This window comes from Gambusia affinis, linkage group LG18, assembly GCF_019740435.1.
Source record: "Gambusia affinis linkage group LG18, SWU_Gaff_1.0, whole genome shotgun sequence".
Lineage (NCBI taxonomy): Eukaryota > Metazoa > Chordata > Actinopteri > Cyprinodontiformes > Poeciliidae > Gambusia > Gambusia affinis.
In genome coordinates, this window is record NC_057885.1 from 7,275,755 (window position 1) to 7,290,121 (window position 14,367).

The 14,367-nt window shown below is 42.1% G+C and overlaps 5 protein-coding genes across 5 annotated transcripts; 2 read left to right on the top strand and 3 right to left on the bottom strand.

The window, feature by feature from the left end:
* Positions 1-476: 476 nt before the first annotated feature.
* Positions 477-1,008, top strand: LOC122819895 (histone H2B 1/2-like). Its single transcript, XM_044096937.1, has one exon. The coding sequence runs from the start codon at positions 477-479 to the stop codon at positions 828-830; it is 354 nt and encodes a 117-aa protein (XP_043952872.1). The 3' UTR covers positions 831-1,008.
* Positions 1,009-1,585: 577 nt separating this feature from the next.
* LOC122820671 lies at positions 1,586-4,895 on the bottom strand. The gene is made up of 4 exons (XM_044098241.1): positions 4,574-4,895; positions 3,718-3,728; positions 2,306-2,807; positions 1,586-2,061 (listed from the first exon to the last, which is right to left on the bottom strand). The coding sequence occupies exons 1-4, from the start codon at positions 4,878-4,880 to the stop codon at positions 1,634-1,636; spliced, it is 1,248 nt and encodes a 415-aa protein (XP_043954176.1). The 5' UTR covers positions 4,881-4,895; the 3' UTR covers positions 1,586-1,633.
* Positions 2,391-3,116, top strand: LOC122819893 (histone H2A-like). The gene has a single exon (XM_044096935.1). It carries the CDS (start codon positions 2,406-2,408, stop codon positions 2,790-2,792), a length of 387 nt encoding a protein of 128 aa, XP_043952870.1. The 5' UTR covers positions 2,391-2,405; the 3' UTR covers positions 2,793-3,116.
* Positions 4,896-5,490: 595 nt separating the features above from the next.
* LOC122819889 (histone H1-like) lies at positions 5,491-6,718 on the bottom strand. The gene has a single exon (XM_044096931.1). The coding sequence runs from the start codon at positions 6,512-6,514 to the stop codon at positions 5,897-5,899; it is 618 nt and encodes a 205-aa protein (XP_043952866.1). The 5' UTR covers positions 6,515-6,718; the 3' UTR covers positions 5,491-5,896.
* A 1,314-nt stretch (positions 6,719-8,032) lies between these two features.
* Positions 8,033-8,517, bottom strand: LOC122819894 (histone H2B 1/2-like). Its single transcript, XM_044096936.1, has one exon. It carries the CDS (start codon positions 8,505-8,507, stop codon positions 8,133-8,135), a length of 375 nt encoding a protein of 124 aa, XP_043952871.1. The 5' UTR covers positions 8,508-8,517; the 3' UTR covers positions 8,033-8,132.
* Positions 8,518-14,367: the final 5,850 nt, after the last annotated feature.

A 14,367-nucleotide genomic window follows, 5' to 3' on the forward strand; every position in this document is an offset into this window, starting at 1 on the left:
TATATCAGACTTTTTTGGAATATGTTAAAACTATTAGAGTGAAAATAGAAATCTGGTGGTTTCCCTCCACTTTGGCGCTGACTGACCTGTCGAATCTATTTCCAATTCAAGCAGCCGATGCTCACTATTTTATTATCTATTGTAAAAATAAATAAAATAAACAGAAAATGTGTCTGAATATATTAAGTGTATTTGCTCCCTAGTTTTCGGTTCTGGTGAGTTACAGACTATGAAGAGCAGTAAAGTTGAGAACAATGAGGAACCACCAGAATTTCCCGCTTCTTTCATTTTCTCTGCGCGCAAAGTTTAAAAACCCCACGTGATTTGTTTTTGAAGTCAGCGCTCTGTAGTTTACCCGCTGAGCGCGTAAACTACAGAAGCTGGGGGATGACACAGCTTCATTTGCATGCTGGATGTACAACAGCGACATCACCGCTCTCACAGTCATTCGTTGCTGTAAGAAACAGTGAGGAAACATGCCCGAACCCGCCAAATCCGCGCCCAAGAAGGGCTCCAAGAAAGCGGTCACCAAGACCGCCAGAAGGACCAGGAAGGAGAGCTACGCCATCTACGTCTACAAGGTGCTCAAGCAGGTCCACCCCGACACCGGGATCTCCTCCAAGGCCATGAGCATCATGAACTCCTTCGTCAACGACATCTTTGAGCGCATCGCCTCCGAGGCTTCCCGTCTGGCTCACTACAACAAGCGCTCCACCATCACCTCCAGGGAGATCCAGACCGCCGTGCGCCTCCTGCTGCCCGGTGAGCTGGCCAAGCACGCCGTGTCTGAGGGAACCAAGGCGGTCACCAAGTACACCAGCTCAAAGTAAAAAGCTCTGCTGTTGTCACACCAACCCAACGGCTCTTTTAAGAGCCACTCACTACATCTGGAGAGCCATGTTCCCTATTCATATGAAGTTTGCCACATAAACCATACCGAATGTGGTTTTAAATGTACTGAAAGTACCAAGATTAAGTTATAAGACAAACCAACTTCACTTTAAAGACTCTTAATTTAGCCACTAGCTTACACTAAAATAGTGTTAAGTATAGTATTGATGTGGGGAAAGAAGCAGTTTCTTCAATTTACATTTCTGCGTAATTAAACTAATACTATTCAATTTATTTAAGGCTACATGGCTGGAAAAAAGCCAATTTTCAGCTACTAGTACTGGGTTTAAAAACGTGTCCTAAAGAGCTCAGTTTAAACCTGGCTGACTAAATATCTTAAACAAAAATCCACATAGTGTGGTTTTATCATAAAAAAAAAAAAAACTTTGTCTCCTTTAGCCTTGTGAACCAGTACTACTGTTCCGGATCTGGTATTGCAGGATGCCCACAGGCCACTTTCTTGTAAGAATTAAATGAAGTGAGGAGAAAGTGTTCCTGTAAGGCTAATGTTAAACATGACTTCATTCTATATTTTAAATCTCTTACTTGATTCAATCATCTAGAAATGTACAATTTTAACTAGTCATTCAATGTAAATTGGCTTCTAAAACAAACAGTAAAGTGGATAAATAAAGTGAAATTATAATGGGAATTTATGTGTTGAATGAGGAAAAAACTGCTCTTAAATGAAGTGTGTGTGGCTCTTAAAAGAGCCGTTGTGTGTTTGTTGGAGCTGCGGCCTCTAAGCTCTCTCTCCGCGGATGCGGCGGGCCAGCTGGATGTCTTTGGGCATGATGGTGACCCTCTTGGCGTGGATGGCGCACAGGTTGGTGTCCTCGAACAGACCCACCAGGTAGGCCTCGCTGGCCTCCTGCAGAGCCATGACGGCGGAGCTCTGGAAGCGCAGGTCGGTCTTGAAGTCCTGAGCGATCTCTCGGACCAGACGCTGGAAGGGCAGCTTGCGGATCAGCAGCTCCGTCGACTTCTGGTAGCGACGGATCTCTCTCAGAGCCACGGTACCGGGCCTGTAGCGGTGAGGCTTCTTCACGCCGCCGGTAGCCGGAGCGCTCTTCCTGGCTGCCTTGGTGGCCAGCTGCTTCCTGGGGGCTTTGCCTCCGGTGGATTTACGGGCGGTCTGCTTGGTTCTGGCCATGATTCTGCTTCTCTGATCTGGATCAGGAGAAAAATGATACAAACCGCGGAGACTCCGCCGCTCTTAAACTGAGGCTCTGGGCGTCACCCTGTGACGCTGCAGCTTCGCTCCGGATCCTGGTTGGTTAGCGGCTCCTCCTGGAGCTCAGCGCCGCCCAGAGGCGTGGCCTCCCGGCTTAATGTCCGCTGCTCATTGGAGGAAGCTGCGTTCAAAAAGTCCGCCTCTCTCTCCCGCTCTGCTCGGAGCCTTCTGGTTGGTTGCCAGCATCGTCCTGCTCCTCTCCGCGGACATATAAAGCAGCTTTCAGCGACTCCTTGTTACATTTTCTCAAGTCTCGTTTCCAGAAACAAGCAACAAGAAAATGAGTGGCCGCGGAAAGACCGGAGGAAAAGCCCGAGCAAAGGCCAAGACCCGCTCCTCTAGAGCTGGACTCCAGTTCCCGGTGGGCCGTGTCCACAGGCTGCTGCGCAAAGGCAACTACGGAGAGCGGGTCGGTGCCGGAGCCCCCGTCTACCTGGCCGCTGTGCTCGAGTATCTGACCGCTGAGATCCTGGAGCTGGCTGGGAACGCGGCCCGCGACAACAAGAAGACCCGCATCATCCCCCGTCACCTGCAGCTGGCCGTCCGCAACGACGAGGAGCTCAACAAGCTGCTGGGTGGAGTCACCATCGCCCAGGGTGGAGTGCTGCCCAACATCCAGGCGGTGCTGCTGCCCAAGAAGACCGAGAAGGCCGCCAAGGCCAAGTAAACTCACCGATACCCGCTAGAAACAAACAAACAACGGCTCTTTTAAGAGCCACACACTTTACTTTAAGAGCTTGGACTGATGCTGCTGCTTTGACAAATAGGTTTTATCATAAGCATACAATTTTATCAAACTCATTGCTTATGAAATCTTCAAACAATACGAATGTAACCTCACAGTGGGACAAATTATACTGTTCCATCACTGGCTTTTTGTTCATAAAGTCACAATTCATTTAATTCACCAGTGAAAATGTCAGAATAAAAAGTAATTATGCCTATTTTATATCTGCAATATCAACACTAGTTCTGGTTCTGAACTAGAATCTCAGTCACTTCACTTCTATACTAAGATCAGGTTTTTTGATTGAACAAAAAACCTGATGGTTTAGTTAATCCTATTATGTTTTAATGAGAACTCTATGTAGTCTGAGACAAACTCATGTTCCTAAATTATTAGCAGACATGAATTTCACTGTATAAACAGTTTCTGAGACACTAGACTTAGAAAATCAGGTAAATGTACAACAGAAATTACATTTATGTTGGTACTTATAACTCATAATTTAATTTTTATAGAGTTTTTGTTAAGTTTACATTGCAACAAAGGAAAACAAAATGAACAGAACTTTAAGAGCTTGGACTGATGCTGCTTTGACATTATTACCTTCCTTCAATTGAAGAATTAAACTTGTACTTCTTCCTGTCACGTTTTTAAAAATCACTTGTGATTATGGGCCATTTTGCACAATAATCCTTATAAAAGCCTAATTGAATAAACATTTGGTTCCTACTGAAATTTCTCTCAAACCTTATTCTTCAACACCTACAATAGGCAAGACATGCAGTGACCACAATGATGTGTATAGCTAATAGATGTTTGACATACTAATAAGTTTTAAATATCCTGTCTACATCAATAAATTAACCTGAACCAAACCTGGGGACGACATCTTAGGTATTTTTATTTAAAACAGCATCTCATCTGCACCAAGGCAAACCCTTCATAGGCTGCACATCACTATCATAACCATAGTTATATCTAAAGAGAATTCAGTGTAAGTTGATTTGTAAAACATTTAACAACTCCATCCAGATTATTTGATACATGGTTATATTGCATTTATTCAAGCATTTAGAAACTTTAAAGCTCTGTTTTCTGTTATCGTTGGTAAAAACTTAAAAACTCAATATCTCGTTAAATAAAACTAGAATTTCCTGCAACAAGGATTGGAGCTCTTCATTTAGATTTCCCATTTCCAGATTTTTGTTCTGTAACATCTGTAAAAACTGTTTTCCCCTTCATGTTTTGATACTTTTGTTCAAAATGTGTTTTGATTTATTTTGCATTGGGATTTAAAATCTTCCTTTACAGGTTAAGTATGTTGACAGACGTGCACCAATTATCTTTTTGTGTTTAAATTCTCACAGTAATCCTTCAATTCTTTGGTAGTTCAGCAGCATCATTAGAGGAAGTGTCAGTTTGCACTTTAATAGCTTAAAGTACAAATTTAACAACATACATTTAAGACAAACATAAGGTAGAACAACCAGCACATAAAGCAAATACAATATTACTATGCTATAGATTTAAATAAATTTGAAGAAATCTGGCAGCCTTACGAGTTGTTCGTTACACGCTTATTATTATAATCATTGAAGCTTTTTAGAGTTTCTCTTGGAAGTTGGGGAAGAAAACCAAATGAGGAAACTTTAGCTCGTTAGAAGATGTGTGTGGCCCTGAAAAGGACCGTTTAGTTGTTGAATTTAACGGGACAGTTTAACCCCCGAAGCCGTACAGAGTGCGGCCCTGCCTCTTGAGAGCGTACACCACGTCCATGGCGGTGACGGTCTTCCTCTTGGCGTGCTCGGTGTAGGTGACGGCGTCACGGATGACGTTCTCCAGGAAGACCTTGAGCACACCGCGGGTCTCCTCGTAGATGAGACCGGAGATCCGCTTGACTCCCCCGCGGCGAGCCAGACGGCGGATAGCGGGCTTGGTGATTCCCTGGATGTTATCACGGAGAACTTTACGGTGACGCTTAGCGCCTCCTTTACCGAGTCCTTTGCCTCCTTTTCCTCTTCCACTCATTTTGGTATCGTTCTAGAAAAGATCTGAAGCGACAATGAGGGTCAGTAGGAGGAAACAGCGAATATATGTGTGAACTGCGGACGTGAAAGAGAACAGGGGAGGAACCGAGCTCCAGTCACGTCATTGAAACCGGACGAAAAAGTTTGTGGTTTTCTTTTATTTTGGATCGCTGGTACAAATTTTTCATTCAATGTCTGAAGAGTAGCCTCTATATGCTTATTGAATTCAACATTTTTCTAATGTTCACTTAAAAATCTTAAAAATATGTTTAAGTAAATCACATCAATACTCTTTACAAATTGAATTGAATTGAAATGAAATTTATTCGAACATGATACAAATATAAAAATAAAATAGTGCACAGTAACAAGAAGTGCATAAGAAAGAAGAGAAAATACAGATTTTTAGTTTCAGTTAACATATCATGCTCAAAATGGGGTAGGAAGAAGTGAGAACTTATAAACTCCTACCCCTAAACACTTGAGACTTTAGAATCCTACTGTCATTAAAAAAAAATGAAAATCAAAGTGGCAGTCAGAAGTAACAGTTACTAATATTTACCTATACATTTTCCCATTTTATGCTGGTTTATCTTTCTAAACCCTTACACCAAGTTGTTATCTTCAATACACACCTTATTGCTTTCTGTGATCATTGGAATGTGTTAAATGCTTTCAGTCATAATAAACAGCTGTTTTTTATGTCTTCATTGGAAAGGAAATAAAAATTCCAGTTGCAACTGAAGGAGCTCAATCTGCAATCTCTTTTATTCATGTCTTAAATACAATTGTTCTTTAAATACAGTTTGACAAACAATCACATTTTGTGATTAAAAAAAACTGTACAATCTCAAAATGTGGCTTGGTTGTATGCAGGTGTTCTTGTAAGAGAAAAGTAATTGGATGTGTTGGTAGATTTAACTCAGTCTACTGTAAGGACAGGATGTGCTCTACAGAGAATAAGTGGTGGCTCTGAAAAGAGCCTGTGGTGCACTGAGTGCGGGTTGAAGCTGCTGTTTATTTCTTGGCCTTTTTCGCTGCGGGCTTTTTGGCTACGGGCTTCTTAGCGGCCTTGGGCTTCTTGACGGCGGCGGCCTTCGGTTTCTTGGCCGCGGCCTTCTTGGGGCTCTTTGCGGGCTTCTTGGCCGCTTTCTTGGCCGGAGCCTTCTTCGGGGACTTCTTGGCTGCTGCTGCGGCGGGTTTCTTTGCGGCGGGTTTCTTGGCCGCTGCGCTCTTCTTAGCGGCGGGCTTCTTGGCCTTGACGGGAGCCTTCTTCTTCACCACCTTCTTGGCCGGTTTAGCGGCTTTGGACTCCTCCTTGGCGAGCTTGAAGGAGCCGGAGGCCCCGGTGCCCTTAGTCTGGCTCAGGGTCCCCTTGGTGACCAGCTTGGTGACGGCGGTGTTGATGCGCTTGTTGGCCTTGCTCACGTCCACTCCTTTCCCGGCCAGCACCTTCTTGAGGGCCGCCAGGGACATCCCCTTGCGCTCCTTGGACTCGGCCACGGCGGCCACGATGAGTTTAGGGAGGCTGGGTCCGTCCTTCTTGGGCCGGGGAGCGGACTTCTTCTTCGGGGCTTTGGCCGGAGCCTTAGCCGGCGCGGCTGCTGGAGCGGCTGCTGGAGCTTCCTCCGCCATGATTCTCTAACTGTGTTGTTCCTCTGAACGTACAGAAACCAGAGCGGGAGGCGGGACTTATAACACACACGAGAACCGTAAAGAGACAACCCAGGCCGCCGCTCTTCCGCCTCAGGAAGCGACTCCACTTTGTGTTTTCTCCGCCACATTTTGGACAACAAATCTCTAGAAATCAAACATCCTCAGACTCAAGTTGTATTGGAAAAGAAAGGAGTCCCTCCCAGCTACAGACCGAGTGCACGTTAGACTTCGAGGGTTGTTTCTCTTCTTTCACCGAGTTTCCCAACATGCCAGATTCCTTCTCGCTTCGCGCCGCGTGGGGCGAGTTTTCTTAAAACGTCGTCGTAAAAAATATCTAAATCGGTCTCGCAGTAAAGACAACCGGCATGTTTTTGGTAGCCGAGACGTCCGAGCATCGAATCGTGGTAAACTGGTTGCGGTGCGGGAATTTATTTAGGACTAAGAGGAACGTTTCCAGCCGATGTAAACACACTGAAAAGGTTCGAGGCGGCTGCGTCTGCAGATCCACGGAAATAAATTCAGCCTCGCCAATAACCGAAACTGGAATGAAAACATGATTTGATGCTTAGTTAATTTTGGGGGATTTGATGAAAATTGTACTAACAGGTCATGGAATACGTTTTTATGAGAAGATTAACATTTTATTTGCAGTTTTTTATTGTAAAAACTAACTAAGCTACTATGAGGTTTAACTGTTGTAAAAAATAAACTAACTTTAACGTGTTTGGTCCCATTACATTTATGTTACAATATAGAATAGCACTCCATATTTAAGCTGCTAAAACTGAATTTTAGAATTGCATCAGTACTTCGAGTGTAAAAATATCAAAACGTTTTATTGGGGTCAATTTGAATCAAGTGCTACATATGAAAGCTTAAGGGAATAAGATAAATATGATAAAGTAATAAAATGCGTATTCTACAACATCAGGTGAAATCTGCCTGGTTGTTTTGATTATTTTTTTGTTTCTGGTTTGTCCTTCAAAGTCTCAGTCACAAATTATTTTATTTCCTTTAAACATAGAAAAACTTTAACTGTTCAACAAACATTGTGACAGTTCTTAAAGTTCATACATATGATTATAATAAACAACATACTAATCATGTTTCATAAACATGAGACCTACATTTGACTGGTCCAACAATATTTAAATATATTTTCACCAAAATGTTTAGGATGTCAGAAATGCACCATTGTGGAACATTCCAAGAAACTAAATGGTTGTTTCAGATTATGCATCACAGATGGAGGGGTTTGTGAGGAGGTTAAATAACTGCCTGATTAAAATGGCTAAACCTCATTGTCAAACTTTGCCAGTTTGGGCTTTTTACTGGCATAGCTTGATTGCAGTCAACCAAGCAGGTTTTGTCAGACACGCCCAGTTGGACTCAGGCTCAGGTTTTAAAGAGTGCAGCTATAGCTCTGCCTTAACTTGGTTTAGAGCATTTTCTGGGTCGTTTTTCCCTCCACATTTAGTTTGAGACAAAATAACTTTATGTTTTAGTTTAGCAGCAAGTCATAGGGAACATGGCTCTCCAGATGTAGTGAGTGGCTCTTAAAAGAGCCGTTGTGTTGGTGTGACAACAGCAGAGCTGTTTACTTGGAGCTGGTGTACTTGGTGACCGCCTTGGTTCCCTCAGACACGGCGTGCTTTGCCAGCTCACCGGGCAGCAGGAGGCGCACGGCGGTCTGGATCTCCCTGGAGGTGATGGTGGAGCGCTTGTTGTAGTGAGCCAGACGGGAAGCCTCGGAGGCGATGCGCTCAAAGATGTCGTTGACGAAGGAGTTCATGATGCTCATGGCCTTGGAGGAGATCCCGGTATCGGGGTGGACCTGCTTGAGCACCTTGTAGACGTAGATGGCGTAGCTCTCCTTCCTGGTCCTTCTCTTCTTCTTGCCTCCTTTGCCGGCGGTCTTGGTGACCGCTTTCTTGGAGCCCTTCTTGGGCGCGGACTTGGCGGGTTCGGGCATGTTTCCTCACTGGTTCTTACAGCAACGAATGACTCTGTGAGAGCGGTGAGGTCGCTGTTATACATCCAGCATGCAAATGAAGCTGTGTCATCCCCCAGCTGTGATTGGCTGTTGCGCTCAGCAGGTAAACTACAGAGCGCTGACTTCAAAAACTAATCACGTGAGGTTTAACGATAAAAGAAAGAGGCGGGAATTTCTGACGGTTCATTGTACTCAGTTTAACTCCTCCATAGAGTCTGTGAATGTTTTCTACTTGTTTCAACTCAATTCAGTTCATTTATATAACCCCAGTTCCCAATTCGCCCTGCACTCATAAACTGAACCAGACGGTTGTCATGCAGTAAATTCACACATCAGTTTTTAATTCAGTTTATTTGCAACACTTATTGTCTCAATCTACTTCAGAAAAAAAAAACAGTCAATTTAATCCAGTCATCTGTATTCAACATTTTTTAAATGTGATTTGATTTATTTCAAACAGGTTTTCAAAAGCAAGAAAACAAGCAATCAGAAAAAACAACATGTGCATACATGTTCATAAACAAGATAGTTAGCTTGGAACAATTTAAAAATGAGCTTTGATTGGAAAACAACAAAGTTAACGCATGAATATGAGCTTTATTAGACAATATCAAAGACATTGTACGTTTCTTAGCAGAGTAAATAAGGAAATCAGCAGATGAACGATTCACTTGATGTCACTCGGATTTCAAAGCTTTACATTTGTGAAACAAGCAAAATGTAAAAAAGGTTTTCGTATTAAACGCCCATGCTAAACATGATGCAGGGGGGGAAAAAATCATTTAATGTGAAAACCTTTTTTATTTTCTGCAGGATTGCTGGAGGAAGTTAAAGGGTTTGAGTGGCACAGAAGCATTTCTGAAGTATTTTTAATCGCCTCTCAGTCAGTCCAGATGGAGACATTAAACTGTTTGTCAGACCAATAATGCGGAGCAGCAGGAGAGCAGGTAACTCTGGGCCGTCCGCCGGTTTGACGTTTTCCCTCAATGTGAACAGGGAGGCACTTGCCGCCGACTTTATCACAAGCCACAGTCACATACTGTTTTCTTTCCCTCGGTGTCGTTTTAACTCTGCATTTTGGTTCTGCCACTTTCACCACATACACCGGTAGTTTTAACTCACTCGTGCACAAGTTGCCCTGCTGGTTCCAGCCGTCGTCGTTGCAGATTTTTACAACAAGGTCGATGTTTGAGCTCTCGATGAAGGTCTGAGTTGGCTCTCCGCAGCGTTTCAAGTCTGCTATAAGGCTGGGGAAATAAATATACTATTAAAAAATATTCATGTATTTCATTTAAAAAGGTTTCTCATGATGTCACAAGTCGTTCAGTTAAACTAACTTTATGTGTGTAACTATGCAGATGCAAAAAATTATAAGTATGTGTTAAAGTATCTGGAGGGAACGTGAGCCGTTCTGTCAAAGTTTGTAAAGAAATGTTTGTATTTATTCTGTATCTTTTATTTTAGACTCAAATCCATTTGATGATCCGGAACACTTTATTGTTTCTCTCATTCGAAGCAAACACAAAATAAAATCTTTTGGGGAAGCAAAAGATTCTACGTGAGTCTTATTTAGAGTGAGTTTGATTTGAACTTAGACTGAACTGAATCACATGCAACTAGATGTAGGTCTATGAAGCTTAAAGTAACGTTTATAGTTCTGAACTTTAATATTACAGAGCTATGCTTTCATATCAGTGACTTAACCATCCAAGTTTATTCTCTCCGTTAAATAAACATACTGACTTCAGTGACTCACCGCTCCCATTCAGGTGTTGAACTAGTATCAAAGTTTTTTGGAAGGATGTGGTTGCTTTGAAAGCTCTTGAAAGCATCTTTCTTGTTGTTCGGCTGACAGGGGCGTCCGTTGTGTAAATCCTCGTCTCCCACAGCACGGCTGCTCATGACAGCGATCAGCAGGATGACCTTCACTTTCATGTCTGGAGAAGCAGAAACTCAAAGTTACTGAATGCGATTCAAAAGGTCCGTCGCTCCGCTGTTACTTTGCCGCTCTGAACAGCGCAGAGCCTTGAAGCTGTGATTAGGATGTTAAAAAAAAAACATTCCTAAATCATAATTTAAAAAGCTGTTTTATTATAGATATTTTATTGTTGATTGGAAGTAATCAATTTCAGATGCAAGTTATAACTTTGAGGAGATATTTAGTCACCTTCTGTGGTTGGTCCGTCTCCACCGTCGGTCTTGTGAAGTGACTGGAGGAGGTCGGTGTCAGCTGGAGTTATAGTCGGTTACCATGACAACCACGTATCCTGGCTCAGATCAAACAGCCAATCAAGTGTCTGCATGTTAACCTGTGACTTTAGTCCGAGGTCATAAACTAAAAGTTTCCTCATTGGCGACTCGAGTCAAGAGTTTGTTTTCTGACTTTTCACCTTGGTGGTGAGTGACGGTGTGACTGAGGGTGAGAAAATTGTGGCTAACAAACTTTTCCATCGTGTGAAAACCGTTTAGCAGGTTTGGGCCTGTCGTTGAATTTATTTCTTCCTTGCAACTCGTCAGAACATGAGTTTATTTACTTTTTAATTTGTGGAGTTTGACATTTCATTGCAGTCTGTTTAACGTGTTTCACGCTGGTAGAGTTTAGTGTTTTACTGGACATTCATTCATTTTGGAGGAGTGGGAAATCACTGGACACAAAAATGAAGGAAGTTGCAAAATTATTAAATGACAAAGGAGTTTCAGAAGGCCTACCAAGCTGATGTTTAAGCCTAGTGTGTTTTTTTTTTTGTTGTTGTTTTTTTTCTTTTGCTTTGTTGTTTGGCTTCTTTTGAAAAGGAACGGCAAGCTGGAGTTCTGCACTGCAAGTATTGAAGGTAAAGTTTGGTCGTGTTGCACGAAATGTTGAGCTGGAAACCAACTTCTCCTCCAGACCAGTTAACGGGGTGAAAGAGTCACCTGGACAAGTTGTGCTAAGAGGAACAGGAAGGTGGTGATCAGCACCTCTGTCACATCTGGTTTTCCAAAAACGCTTTCATGGTTGCAATGCGTTGGTCGGACAAACTTTCATCAATATTCTTGAATTACTAGTGCAGTCAGTCAGAGCCACGATCTCTACTAATACTTACTCAAAGCCAACTGTCCTATTTAAATAACTCCAGATTTTTCTACCATTTCAGGTTTTTTAACATCCTTTTTCTCTTTGGACAATCTCCATGATGCTTTTTTTCACATTGCAGTGATCAGATGTATTTTATCAGTCAGTTTTGCAGATGTCGGTCACACACTAACTTTAAAAACTAGACATAAAAGGCTTATAAACCGACATAGTGAGTTTGGAAACAGATTCGGGTCTCAGGAAGCTTAAACTTAACACTAATTGTTGATATTTATAATATTTTACATTATGTCTACAAGTGTATCAGCATTTGAGTTACCTTTTCTGTTATCACATTCATCGCAAAACTAGAAACAAAATGGCTAATAGCATCATAGACATTTTAATAACTCTCAGAACTGCAGAGCTACTTTAAAACATGAGCTGTGATTGGATAACAGGACAAAATCAGATTTCATCTGAGCTTTATTAGACAACATTCAAAGCAACAGTAATTTGCTCAGCACAGTTAAAAAGGAAATCAGGATATAAACAATTAATGTGATGACATGTGCAGTTGGAACCAGATATTTCCATAAAAAAAATCTCTAAAACATTTGTTCAATAAGTTTTCTGGCATTTAACAAATAAAAATAATTTAAATAACTTTAACTAATCTAAAACGAGAGACATTTGGTCTGATTTAGCTTCAGACAGGGAGAAAAAAAAATGTGTTTGTGTCTTTATATTCAGTGGATGTTTCAAATGTACTTTTGAAAGCTCTACATTTTCAACACCGTATCCAAAATGAACAAAAATTAAACTGACATGTAATAAGATTATTGTAAAATATCCATTCTTAATAAAGCAATGCAAATAAAAAACCTTTGGTGCAGAACTCCTTCGTTTCTTGTGCAGGGCTGCTGTTGCAGGTTAAAGGGTTTGAATTTCCTAACAGCAGCAGCACAGACGCATTTTCACAGTATTTTTTCAGCCAATCCTGATTGAGATGTTAAATTGCTCATCAGACCAGTCATCATCGCCAGCAGCAGCAGGGGAGCAGGTGACTTTGCGTCGCTTCTGAGTTTGTCGTTGCGCCTGGAAATGAACAGGAAGGCAGCGCTTGCCAACTTTGTCGCAGGCCACCGTCAGCAGCTCTTCTGTTTTCCTCGGGTCATTTAGAATTGTGCAATCCGACGTCTTCACTTTCACCACAAACACCGGGATCTTTGAGTTGCTCGTGCACAAGTTGCCCTGCCGGTTCCAGCCGTTGCCGTTGCAGATTTTGTTAAGAAGCTTGACCTTTGACCTCTCGATGAAGGTCTGAGTTGGAACTTTGCAGCGCTTCAACTTTCTTATGTGTCTAGGAAAATAAACAAACTGAGTTATTCAAAACATTCATATATCTAATTTAAAAAGGTTTTTATTAAAATGAAGCCACAGTTTTTCAGATAAGCTAACATGATGCATGTGCAGTAGGGATGGAACTACACCAGAAAACCCTGAGGGTGAATTTCTCTGAGTTTGAGGTCAAATGTATGGAGTCTGTGTGACTTTAAAAACAGAAATAGGAGGAGCTGGAGAGGCCTATTCAAAGTCTACTCATAAAGAAACCATCAGCAGTCCATGCATGCTTGAAAACTCTACAATGTGGCTGAATCTGAACTATTCTGCAGAGAATAGTGGACCAAAGCGTCTCCACGGCGATGAAAAAGGTACATTGCCAGTTGTTGCAGATGCTTGGTGGAGGATGTTAGACTGGAGCAACGATCCTGCTTCTCAGAGAACGAGTTTAGTTCACAGACCTTTTCTCCCCACAGTAAGTAACAATCAGAATTTGCAAACAAATGCTTGTTTTTGCTCTGTGTTTTTGTCTCACATTGAAAATGATTAACGTTTTCTATTATTTTACGCAAAAACAAAGGAAGTCTTTTGAGAGCAAATCCACTTCCATCCCACTTTAATGGAAAAACTCTTCGATTGGATCCTGTTGGGTTGATTTGTGTTGAGACTGAACTGGAGTCCAAAGAGCTGAACATAAAACATACCAGTTTTAAAATAAACAGTCTTTAGTGATCTCTGCATACATTTAATCTCTATTTCCATCGACACATTGACTAAACACTCAGAGACTCACTTCTCCCATTCTGAGTTAGTTCTGAACTTTGTTGGAAGGACGTGTTTGGTTACAAACTTCCTGTTAGCATTTTGGTTGTTGTTCGGCTGACATGGACGATTGTTGTAGACGTCGTCCTCTCCCGCCACCAGAAGCGCAGCACAGCTGCACATGACAGCGCTCAGCAGGACGGCTCGCATTCTCTTGTCTGAAGAGGCAGAAACTCAGTTAGTGAATACAATTCAAAATTATTTTACTTTGTTCCTGTGCATAGCGGAGCGCTTGCTGTCTGCTGTAACATGGATGTTAAAATACTTGCATCCTGGCTGCAGCATCGCTACATAATCTGTTACAGACAAAAGAAAAAAATATATCATTAATGTTTTGAGATAATCAATTTCGGACGTGTTACGAGATTTTAACGTTAGGAGTCGATGTCCTGTCACTTGAACCCAGGAGATTTTATTTAATTTTTTTTTTTTCAAGAAGGAGCAAATAAATAGACTAAATCAAATGATGAAGCTATTAATATTGTCGGTGATAGCTCAGGAAATATTGACTCACCTGCCACGGTCGGCCCGTCTCTCCTCTCTGTCTTGTGAAGAGACAGAAGGAAGATGCTGACGTTGTTGCCAGTTGACCCGGACCCCCCCACATGTCCCAGCTCACAG

Excerpts from the sequence above, each read along its gene's own strand:
- LOC122819895 (XM_044096937.1), top strand. The coding sequence starts at position 477 with ATGCCCGAACCCGCCAAATCCGCGCCCAAGAAGGGCTCCAAGAAAGCG.
- LOC122819893 (XM_044096935.1), top strand. The coding sequence starts at position 2,406 with ATGAGTGGCCGCGGAAAGACCGGAGGAAAAGCCCGAGCAAAGGCCAAG.
- LOC122820671 (XM_044098241.1), bottom strand. The coding sequence starts at position 4,880 with ATGAGTGGAAGAGGAAAAGGAGGCAAAGGACTCGGTAAAGGAGGCGCT. Across the intron at positions 2,062-2,305 it reads AGAGGAGCAGGACGATGCTG|ATCAGAGAAGCAGAATCATG; the intron begins GCAACCAACCAG and ends CTCCTGATCCAG.
- LOC122819889 (XM_044096931.1), bottom strand. The coding sequence starts at position 6,514 with ATGGCGGAGGAAGCTCCAGCAGCCGCTCCAGCAGCCGCGCCGGCTAAG.
- LOC122819894 (XM_044096936.1), bottom strand. The coding sequence starts at position 8,507 with ATGCCCGAACCCGCCAAGTCCGCGCCCAAGAAGGGCTCCAAGAAAGCG.